The sequence below is a fragment of the Gossypium raimondii genome, chromosome 7 (genome assembly GCF_025698545.1).
Source record: "Gossypium raimondii isolate GPD5lz chromosome 7, ASM2569854v1, whole genome shotgun sequence".
In the NCBI taxonomy this organism is placed as follows: Eukaryota; Viridiplantae; Streptophyta; class Magnoliopsida; order Malvales; family Malvaceae; genus Gossypium; species Gossypium raimondii.
In genome coordinates, this window is record NC_068571.1 from 18779036 (window position 1) to 18790840 (window position 11805).

At 31.5% G+C, this 11805-nt stretch overlaps 1 protein-coding gene across 1 annotated transcript; it reads left to right on the top strand.

Annotated features, from left to right (window-relative positions):
• The first annotated feature begins 4165 nt into the window (after positions 1-4165).
• On the top strand, positions 4166-8197 carry LOC105800027 (uncharacterized). The gene is made up of 7 exons (XM_012630898.2): positions 4166-5319; positions 5952-6068; positions 6451-6629; positions 6738-6831; positions 6947-7024; positions 7139-7240; positions 7735-8197. The coding sequence occupies exons 1-7, from the start codon at positions 4831-4833 to the stop codon at positions 7867-7869; spliced, it is 1194 nt and encodes a 397-aa protein (XP_012486352.1). The 5' UTR covers positions 4166-4830; the 3' UTR covers positions 7870-8197.
• Positions 8198-11805: the final 3608 nt, after the last annotated feature.

Below are 11805 nucleotides of genomic sequence, written 5' to 3' on the forward strand. Positions count from 1 at the left end.
AGTTTTCCACGTAAAACTTGTGTTCAATCTTTTTTACTTTTTCTATTTCGTTATTTATACGAGTCAATCTCCATCAAAAGCTACAAAGCTTCAAGCGCGAAATGGGTCAACTTTTAGATCCCTCGTAACCTTTTGGCAGCCCTCACCTTCAAATGTGATCAAGGTTAATTGTGACACTTCTTTTATAACAAGTTTTAGTATGACGAGGTTAGCAGGAATAGCTAGAGATAGTAATGAGAAAGTTCTTGATGGAGTTGATGCATAAGCAAAGTCTTCTAATGTGTTTGTGGTTAAAACTAGATTTGAGACATGTTCGCAAGCGTAGGAGATATTATTTCAATCTCTGTGAATATTGGTTCCATTTGTTTCTGTTAAGTATTCGACATATCTCAATCAAATTTAAAAGATAATCTCCTAGTTAAACTTTGTCTATTTGTTTCATTCAAACTTTAATTAGTCTAGATTATTATTTTTTATTTGACCTATGAATTTAGCCTATAAATAGGCTCTTTTACAACTTTAGAAAAAACACCCATTAAAGATTAGAACTCATAACACTTTTAGAGAATTTTTTTGTTTACATTTTGAGGGTTTTTTGTTTTCGAGTTTCGGGGTTTAGTTTTTATCTCCATCATTTGTACTCTTCGTTATTTTGCCATTATAGTAAAATTATCTTTACCCGTGGTTTTTTATCCTCTTTAGAGGGGTTTTCCACATTAAATTTGTGTGTTCAATATCTCAAATTTTTTTTTCTATTTTTTACTTATTGGTTGCATAATTGGGTTAATCCCCAACAAGTGGTATCAAGAGCTAGTTCAATTTCCATAGATTAGCCTGTTTAGAGATGGTAGCAAAAAGGTTTGACATTCAGAAGTTCGATGGTGTCACAAATTTTAATCTGTGGCAAGTTCAAATGATGGCAATTCTAGTTCAAACCGGCCTAAAAAAGGTCGTTACCGAGGAAAAACCTGAGAATCTAGATCAGATAGAATGGGAAGAGCTTGATGAAAATACCTTTTCTGCAATCCAGTTGTGCCTCGTGAATAGGGTCAAGAGGTATTGATGGAGAAAACCCCATCCACCTTGTGGAAAAGGTTAGAAACTCTTTATGCGACTAAGTCTTTGGCTAACCGTTTAGTGTTGAAATAACATCTTTTTACGTTTCGCATGAACGAAGGTAAACTTCTTAGAGATCACATTAGTCAATTTATTACTCTTTTGAATGATTTAAAGAATGTTGAGGTTAAGATTTACGATAAAGATTAGGCTATGCTATTATTGTGCTCTTTACCCTTTTCATACAAGTCTTTCAAGGTGACCTTGATTTATGGAAGAGACAAACTCTCGTTCAAGGATGTGAAAGGTAATTTTTTGAGTAACTACAAACTCGACAACGAGTTTGGTTCAGATAGCAAGGCAGATAGAGAAGCTTCTGTTTTGGTAACATCAAAGAAGCGAGACAAAAGGTGTGGATATTGTAATAAGTTAGGTCACATCAAAGCAGATTGTTACAAACTGCAAAATAAAAGGGCTATTGAGAGTATCGAATAAGATGTAGCTGGTGTTAATTTGACTGACGAAAGCGATGATAATTTATTGTTAGTGTCAACAAGCGATAGCTCCGAGCTTACATCTGAATGGATCCTAGATTTAGGGTGTTCTTTCCACATGTGTCCCAACAGAATGGTTCTCCACATATAGTTCAGTTGAAGGTAGCGCTGTGCGCATAGGAAATGATTCATCTAGTAAGGTAATTGAAATTGGTACTGTTAAAATTAGGATGCACGATGAGATGATTAGGACACTTTCAAATGTCAGGTATGTACCTGATTTATGAAAGAATCTCATCTCCTTAAGTATTTTAGACTTGAAAAGTTGTAGAATCAACATCTAGTCGAGCGACATTAAGGTGTCTTGTGGGGCTCTCGTTTTGTTAAAAGGTAAAAGGACCGGTAGTCTTTATATTCTGGAAGGTTCTACAGTGACCAGTGAAACTGAACGCCTTTCGTCCGTTACAGAGTTGAAGTCAACTTGTTTGGAGCGGAGACAACTTGATCACATGAGGGAAAAAGGTATGATCGTTTCGTTGGATAGAGGTTCTTCTTTGGATGCAGATTTTGAAAAGTTAGAGCACTATGTTCATGGAAATCAAACATGGGCTAGTTTTGATTTGGCAATGCACAAGTTGAAGGTTAGAAGTCTTCTAGCTTCTAAGCACAGGTTCGACTTAGTTAATTCCCTGTTTAGTTCAAGATAGAACCGTGGCAGGTTTTGGCTAAGATGACGTTGTGGAAATACGAGTTAAGGTGGAGATTTGTTGAGTATGCCACGTATTTCAGTCAATTTTGAAAGATAATCTCTCAGTTAAACTATGTTTTTTTTGTTTCAGTTGAACTCTAATTAGTCTAGATGATTTTATTATTATTTGACATATGAATTTAGCCTATAAATAGGTTCTTTTACAACCTCAGAAAAAAAACACCCATTAAATATTAGAACTCATCAAACTTTTGGAAAATTTTGTGTTTACGTTTTGAGGGTTCTTTGTTTTCGAGTTTTGAGGTTTAGTTTTGATCTCTATCTTTTGTAATCTTCGTTATTTTGCCATTATAGTAAAATTATTTTTGCATTTTTATTCTCCTTATAGGAATTTTTTCACGTTAAATTTTTGTTTTCAATTTTTCAATTTCTTTCACTATTTTTACTTATTCGTTGTTTAATCGATCTCCAACAGTTTCAACCATGTATCTGAAAACAAAAACAAATTAGCTGACTGGGTGACAAAGAGACCTGTCAACAGCTTTTGCTCCCGACTTGGCCATACTACTGATGAAACCTTTATGTAATTGTTAGTTAGTCTTACGAACGAACGGAATGTTATCTAAAAAAGAAAGAAGGAAGAGCTCCATCCCGAACTCACCCAATTCCCACGTCGAAGTGTAATCACGCTACCAATTTGGTTATTATTTACTGAAAAGTATATATATAGAGAAGCAATAATTTTCCGAATAATGGCGGGGGCATTTCAGTCATCCAGGAAATAAAAACAGAACAGTTAGATTGAGTTTCAACTAGACCTGTCCATGGGCGGGCCGGCCGGGCAAAGTTTCGTCGAGCCCACAAAAATTTTCAGCCGTTTACTAGGCAGGGCCCGACCCAATTGCTTTTAATTAAAATTAAAATTATTTTTTTAATAAAATTAAAACTAATTTTTATTAAAATTAATTGTTAGTAAAATTATCAAATTATTAATTGTTAATTGTATTAATTGTTGTAATAAAATCTAACATTTGATTAGTAAATTTATCAAATTATTAATTGTATTAATTGTATTAATTGTTGTAATAAAATCTAACATTTGATTAGTAAATTTATCAAATTATTAATTGTATTAATTGTATTAATTGTTGTAACAAAATCTAACATTTGATTAGTAAAACAAACTTGATGTTTTATTATTATTATTTTGTAACACTAGTCAAGGAAATGAAAGTAAATAAACTGAAAATAAAAAACTATTATATTTTAAAAATAAAAAATATATATATTTAATATTTTTCAGGCCGGGCCCGGGCCAAGAAAATCTTGCCCGAGGCCCGGTCTATTTTTTAAACGGGCCTAAAATTTTGCCCAAGCCCATAAGCTTATATTTTTACTCAAACCCTCCTATATTTCGGACGGGTCGTCGGGCCAGACCGGGCCGCCCGGCCATGGACAGGTCTAGTTTAACGCTAGTCCATTATCACTGTCCTATCAAACGCTGTCCGTGGGTAACGTCTCTCTCTCTCTAACGTTCCAATAATTGTATTTTTAGAAACCAGGGAAAAAAAACTAAATTGTTTTGAAACTAACATTAATAATGCTAAATTTAATAAAAAATTTATGTTAGAATAAAAGTATATCCCAAAGAAATTGATGATAGAGGTTAAAATGATATTGAACAATATAATTAATATTTATATATCAGTTAATTACTCAAAAAAAATATACATTTAATTTATTAAGAATTAAACGAGTAAACTCTTTTGTAGACATGAGTAATAATGAATATACTATGTTAATAGTGAGATAATTATTTTTTCAATTTCGTCCAGAAAATTCGAGTATACAAACAATTTTTAAGGGTAAAACTGTTTTCCTCTGTTGTTATTATAATGACAGTGGGGATTTTTCATTTTTGCTGATGAGGAAAAGAGATGAAGATGAAGATGACTCCCACCACCTAGAACCTCCTAATTTTCTTTAGATTGCCTAGCTTTTATTTTTACCTACCTATTAATTCGGTTTCTTTCATAACCTCTTTCCCTTGTCTTTTTTAGTCATCCATGTCCTTTGAAATAAAAGAATTGAAAAAAAGGAATTTTACTCCTCTTATAGAAAATTTTGTTTCGTTTCGTTTTGTTTTCTCTCTCGTTGAGAAACAATAAAAGAATTGTTATCTGGGCTTGGCTTGGCTTGGCTTTTCCTTTTTCTTTCTTTTAATTTTTTCAAGCTTTGGCGCTTTTGAAAATAATTCGATTTTCAAAAGTACATTGTTTGTTTTGAATATATGAAAAAGGAACTTTGATAGCCATCCAAATTTGTGAGAGCATTTATCTCTGCCAGATCGTAATTCTTCCTCTTATCAACTTCTTTATATAAAACCCATTTGAAAGAATTTGTCTTTCTTCAATTTTCCAAGCTTGCAAGCTCCAAATAAATCAACCTTTTTTCATGGTTCAAAGTTCGTAGTTTTCTCTCGTTCCTGATACAGCCCTTATAACCCATTTCTTCTTTTCTCTTAATCTATCATCGAGAAAAAAGAACAAAAAAAAAAAAAGGGGGGGGGGAATGTTTGGTCCCCAAAGCAAAATGGACATTGCCTTTGAATGGCAAGCGCAATTTCACATCTTAAGGCCAAGCATCCATGCGAGAAGAGCAAATATAATAGTGAAATTCCAAGACCTTTATGGGTTCACAGTAGAAGGCAATGTGGACGATGTTAATGTGTTGAATGAGGTAAGAGAAAAGGTGAGGCAACAAGGGCGTGTTTGGTGGGCACTCGAAGCAAGCAAAGGGGCCAATTGGTATTTGCAGCCGCAGATTTCGATATCGCAAGGGATTGGGTTGAAATCTTCGCTCAAATTGTCAGGTTTTGTTAATGCGATCACATTGAAGAAGCTTATTAGGAAAGGCATTCCCCCTGTGCTTAGGCCTAAGGTTTGGTTTTCGCTTTCGGGTGCCGCCAAGAAGAAGTCTACGGTGCCTGAAAGCTATTATAATGATTTGTTAAAGGCGGTAGAGGGTATGGACACGCCTGCAACACGTCAGATTGATCATGTAAGTCCTGCATTTTGGGTGTTTTTGCATTTGCTTCATTGATATTTGTTTCTTTCCCCCCTATTTTTACATGGATCTTTGTCAGGAGGTGATGTTTGTTTTGTTTCTTTTTTCTATAGGCTTGGTTAATTTTGCACTATGAATTTGGAATTGTAAAATTCATAATATCTTATGATCGACCTAAATGAGCGGATGGTTTCGTTTTTATAGGTTAATGTTGGGATTTCGATATTGAATTCCCCAAATATTCTTTTCTATTGCATAATTTAAAAGGGATAATCGTTTTTGAGAAATCACTACATCACAAGGTTTCTTTTGTAATAAAAAAATCTTCATAGGTTGGAATTGAAAACATATGTTGTTGAAAATGCACAATTAGAAGGTGCATCGATCAATGTAAGTTTATTGAATCTGAAAATCTTATTGGAAGTACCTTACCAATTTCAGTTTTCCCTTCTTTTAGCAGTATTGCATGTAATTGTAATAATAAGTTTATGTTCCTAGACAAAAATCAATGGTTTCAAATCTCTTTGGTGTAAAGTTCTCAGTCCTCTGATGACCCAAATATGGAAATGAGAGTACTGCATGTTTTTTTTTTTTTTCTAAATATATATTCTTATGTATTCTTGCAGGACCTTCCACGAACCTTCCCCGGTCACCCATGGTTGGACACTCCAGAGGGCCATGCAGCTCTTCGGCGTGTGCTTGTGGGGTATTCTTTCCGTGATTCTGATGTGGGCTACTGTCAGGTGAGTTCATCGATACGTATGCTCGCCTTGCAGAGTCTTATTGCCTCCAAGTTCTATGGTCTTATTCCGTTTAATTTCTGTCGTTCCGTCCATGTCCTTACCAGTTCCCTATATTTACAGTGACTTAAGCTTAAACCCTAATCAAACTTCATTGTTCCATAGGTTTCTTTGATTACCTTTGTATTAATTATTTATACCAAATTTGATGTGGAGTATCAATAACCCCTATCTTTCCAAATATCACTTTGATCAAGTCCCTAAACCAATTGGTGCCTACTATTGCCAAGTTTAACAGTTAGTACATATTGAATTGTGAGAAATCATATTTTAATTCTTCATCTAATTTCGTTTTCATTTAAGACAAAACTTGCTCTTGGTGCAGGGCTTAAATTATGTCGCTGCGTTATTATTGCTTGTTATGAAAACAGAGGAAGATGCATTTTGGATGCTTGCTGTCCTCCTTGAAAATGTTTTAGTTAATGACTGCTATACAACTAACTTATCCGGATGCCATGTCGAACAAAGGGTTTTTAAGGATTTGCTTGCTAAAAAGTGCCCAAGGTATTCTTTGAAGATTAAACTGTTTTATTTATCAGCATATTTTTGGTTAAATTAATCTGTTTTAGCTCTACGGCTTATCTTACTAAGATTTGGATTAAAACAATGCAGGATTGCTGCTCATTTGGAAGCATTGGAGTTTGATGTCTCCCTTGTTGCTACTGAATGGTTCCTGTGCCTCTTCTCTAAAAGCTTGCCTTCAGAGGTTCAAACAATTTTTCATTACCGTTTCACTTCTGTCATATCAGATGGTGTCAATTTTACTTGAGGTTGCTTTCCGACTAATCTTATTTTTTCTTTTTGTTGCGCTATTTGTCCAGACAACTCTGCGGGTATGGGATGTCCTTTTCTATGAGGGGGCAAAGGTTCTTTTTCATGTAGCTTTGGCTATATTTAAGGTGCTAATGTCATTTAACATGTCAATAACTTTCTTCTATGTTTATTCCCTAGAAATCATTCAGATGTCAAGACAATACCATGGAACTAAGTTACGTTTTGATTTGCTTTTGCAGATGAAAGAACATGAATTGCTTCTAACGCATCAGGTTGGTGACATTATTAACATATTACAGAGAACTACCCATCACCTTTTTGATCCTGACGAGTTATTGACAGTAAGACAAGTCATCTTTTGTTCCTCCATTTTTTTCTTCTCTTCTGTAACATTTCATGCTGCTTCTCTCATTTTGTTTGGAGAAATGAATTAATGATAAAAAAACCTAGTTTTTGATATAAACCGGATAGGAGGAGATCATGGCTTTTGAAGGAACTGGTATATGGAGTTTAAACATGGCATAGTAACTGATAATATATTCGTTTTATTCTTTTAAAAAAAGAACTAAAATACCACATGCAATGAAGACTTCTATGCAATAGGAAAAATCAAATTGGTCGGGCTACCCTCCATTCGCTTGTTTGAATGGAAATAACAAGTTTATTAAAAAGCAAAGAAGTGGATCCTAATCCAAACTGATAATAGTAGATTTTCTTTCTTGTGGTTGGATTCTTGGACTTGATGTTTTAGGGGTACGGTCTTGGTGTATGTAAATCCGTATTGTTCTTCTTTCCCAAACAATGAAATTTAATCTTACCTTTTATATCTCTACAGGTTGCATTTGATAAGATCGGATTCATGACGACAAACACAATATCGAAGCAAAGGAAAAAGCAAGAAACAGAAGTAATGAAAGAGCTCGATCTGAGATTGAGAAGACTAAATTCCATAAGAACAGACGAGAAGTAACAGTTGTTGTGAAAAGACCATAATTGTACATCAAACATCCTATATAATCCCAGACCTCTTTGCTCTTATGTAGAAGAATATGAAAATTACTGCCTTATGTTCTCTTTGCCAACGACCAGGTAAAGAGATTGCTTTCCTTTTGTTTTTGCTTTGCTTTTTATATATATATAAATTTTCCAGGATGTTTTAGGTCGTAAATGTAAATTTTCAATCCACTCCATACAGTTTTTCAACAGCTGAAGTTACTTCAATTAGGGCACTTTGAGTTTTCTGCACTCAGTGTTTTTATTTGCCATTGGTTGCTTTATCAAAAAGATTTTGAGGGTTATTCAGTTTTAACATTTTATTTTCTCTATTGGTTGCTACTTACTAGAGGTGTCTATGTTGTTTGCAAATTTGTAAGGGCTCGGCCCGAAAAATGGGTTTAAAATTTTTTTTAGGTCTGGTCTAAATAAAAATGTTAAAATTTGGGCTCGGCCCGCTCATATTAAAAAAATTATATTATTTTTAAGAAAAATATATAATATATCAAAAACACTAAAAGCACTCAAATAAATGTTTCCTAACAAATTAAAAAAATATATGTATACTTAAATAACACTAAGATATATGTAACTTAGTAAGCAAATGTTTTTAAAATAGTAACAAAATTAATAATAAAACAAAAGTTATACAATATCCAAAAAACACCAATAGAATCAACATAATGGTGAAATAATAGCAAAATAATGAGAAAACAATAGAAGCAAAACAATGAAAAATAGAAAAAAAAACATCAATTTATTTTTTTGCAAATTCAGGTCGAGCCGAGCCCTACTCGAGGCCCAGCCCGTTTTCTAAATGGGCCTTATCTTTTTTCTCAAGCTCATTTTTCAAACCTATATTTTACCCAAATCCTCACTTTTCAAGTAATTACCCATGGATAAGTCTATTACTGACACATCAATATAAATATTTTAAACAATTTTTTTACCTAATAGCAAATTAGGTTTATAAAAACTATTATAAATTAGGTAAAACTATTTTAGCAGTCACTCAATTATGATTTTCTTTTTTGGTCACTCAACTATGAAAAGTTCTAAAATGGTCACTCATTATGGTCTGTTTTTTTTTTTTTTTTTGTCACCCAACTATGAAATTTTTTGGTCACTCAACTATGAAAAGTTCTAAAATGGTCACTCATTATGGTCTGTTTTTTTTTTTGTCACCCAACTATGAAAAGTTATAAAATAGCCACTTATTTATGGTTTTTCTTTTTTGGTCACCAACTAGTTAACGAAAAAAAGGTTAAAACGTTTCTAGTCCTTGTACTTTTAAAAAATTAGGAATTAAGTCTTTGTACTTTTAGGAATTTAGTCCCCCTACTTTTCAAATTTCAAAATTCAGATATAGTTGTTAACTTTGTTAATTTATTTTTTGTTAAATTTGTTGTTGTGAAATTTTGGAATAAAAAACTACTCACTTAATAGCCATGTAATTAAAAAAATATGTTCTAATTAACCTAAATTTAATAAAACAATTAATAGGATTAATGGTTGGACCTGAATTTTAAATTTTGAAAAGTAGAGAGTTTAAATTCCTAGAAATCTAAGTATAGGGACTAAATTTCTAATTTTGAAAAGTACAAGGACTATAGGAATATTTTAACTTTTTGTTAACTAGCTAGTGACCAAAAAGAAAAAAAACATAGTTGAGTGGCCATTTGGTTACTTTTCGTAATTAGGTAACCAAAAAGAAAAAAAACATAATTAAGTGATCTTTTATAACTTTTCATAATTAGGTGATAAAAAATAGTTGGTGACTACTAATGTACTTTACCCTATAAATTATATTATTTTTACATCAATATGGATTTAACTATCTTAATATAAGTGTTATAAAAGCTATTAAACACGTTATAAAATCGTTTTAAATAAAGGCTATTATGTATTCTATTAGTTTTACCTAAACTGTGTGGGATAATAGTAATAAAATTTATAAAGAAAAGTTATAAAAAGTTGATTTGACATATGATAGTGGTTGACATTAAAATTTTTAGGGCTGATTAAAATTTTTGAAAACAAAGGGTTTTAGTCGAATTTTAAAAATTTTGGTAGGTCTAATTAAAACTTTTAATAATTTTAGAGGTTTTATGAAAATTTTAACAAAATTGAAGAGTCTAATTGAAATTTTAAATTTTCTCAAAGGTTTAATAATAATTTTTAAAAATTTTGGAGGAACCTAATTAAAATTTTCAAAAAATTATAAGGATATAACTAAAATTTTCAAAAACAAGGCCCTGATGAGGACACGCCTATGCTATTTGACACCCTAGCATAAGTTAGTTAGCTGAAAATTAGGTTTATAAAAACACTAAATAGGTTAAAAATTATATATGGTGATCCAGAAAGTTAATTATGCTACAAGAAGTTCTCTTGCACCATATCATGAGTATGATATCATTTCAGAGAATTGAGCTAAACACAAGCACTAAATACAGCTCGTGAACTTTTTGATTTGAGATATACAAAGCTTCAAATTATGGTTGGAGGAAAATGTGCAATTCTTAAAAAAAGAATTCTCATATTAACAACACTACCTCAATATAGTATAAAAGAACAATGTTGGATCGTGCTAGCATGTTGCATATTTCATAACTTTATTCATATGTGGAATTGAGATGATACATATTTTGAAGAGTACAAAAAAAATGAAAATCATGGTAAGCTTAATGATACAGATTAAATTTTGATTCAAATGAAGAAATTTGCTAGGGACTAGCATATTAGTGTGTATATGTTAAATGTTACTTGAGGGAATAACGCAACAAATATGGAATGTTAGAGCTATTACATATAATTTCAGATGATGTTTACTTTTCTTATTATTTTTATTTATAATCGTATTGTTAACTATTTTCTTAGACTAACATATTACATATGATGGTTTGATCTTAATTTTGCTACTTGTTTAGAAATTTTATTCAAGTATTATTGATAATATTTGATAATAATTAATATATTTAAACAAGTCTAATTTATGTAATCGTGTAATAATTTGTACTACCAAATACAAATGTGGAATTATAGTATAATTATACTATGTCAACTAAACTCGTATAGAAAATTACTATTCCATGTATAAAAGGTGTAACTACTAAGATACTATTTGAGTACACCTGCATTCAATTGCTATATGGTGTCTAAGCACGTCTTATGTAAAATTTTAAAGATTTAAATATGTCAAAAGTCCAGTACTCTTTTGAATTTTAAAATTTAGCCCATGTACTTTAATTTTGAGATATTGAGTTTTGTACTTTTTTAAAAAAATCTTGATCTTTTGTCTAGTTTTGCAATTATAGAAAAGATAATAACTATTTTAGCCCTCAATGTTGGCAATTTTTGTCAATTTGGTACTTATCCTTGAAAAGTACACTAAAATAAGGTAAAATTAATAAAAAGAAAAAAAGAGAAAGAGTGAATGATAAAGCTTCGTAAAAATTTCAAAAACCTCGAAACTAAGACTTTTAGGACATCCATTTTTACAACTTTCATTTTAAATAATGACATATAATATCTGAATTGTCATTTAATAAATAAATTAACGATTTTAGCAACAAAATGACCTAATTGATGTAATCTCGATAGTTTGGGAATGTAATTAGAAGGCATAATGACTTATTTGACCTTCTAACTTTACAAAAAATAAAGTCATTTTAGCACTGCATCTTTTTTTTTTGGGTCTTTTTTAGCCCTTAAACGTGCTTTGTCTATCAAATCACCCCAAAATAGATGGAAAAAATTAACTTTTATTAACTATGTTTAAGTGTGTCATATACATGGATTGTCACGTAAGCAATTAATTAACTTTTATTAACTTTGTTGAACTGTGTCATACATGTGGATTGCCACTTTAGCAATTAATTAGTTTTTTTAAAAATTAAAAAAATAAAAATAA

What these genes read in the sequence shown, in the direction of transcription:
- LOC105800027 (XM_012630898.2), top strand. Translation starts at nt 4,831, where the DNA reads ATGTTTGGTCCCCAAAGCAAAATGGACATTGCCTTTGAATGGCAAGCG. An exon ending in CTTGCTAAAAAGTGCCCAAG is followed by an intron (nt 6,630 to 6,737) that starts GTATTCTTTGAA and finishes AAAACAATGCAG; the next exon opens with GATTGCTGCTCATTTGGAAG. An exon ending in ATCCTGACGAGTTATTGACA is followed by an intron (nt 7,241 to 7,734) that starts GTAAGACAAGTC and finishes ATATCTCTACAG; the next exon opens with GTTGCATTTGATAAGATCGG.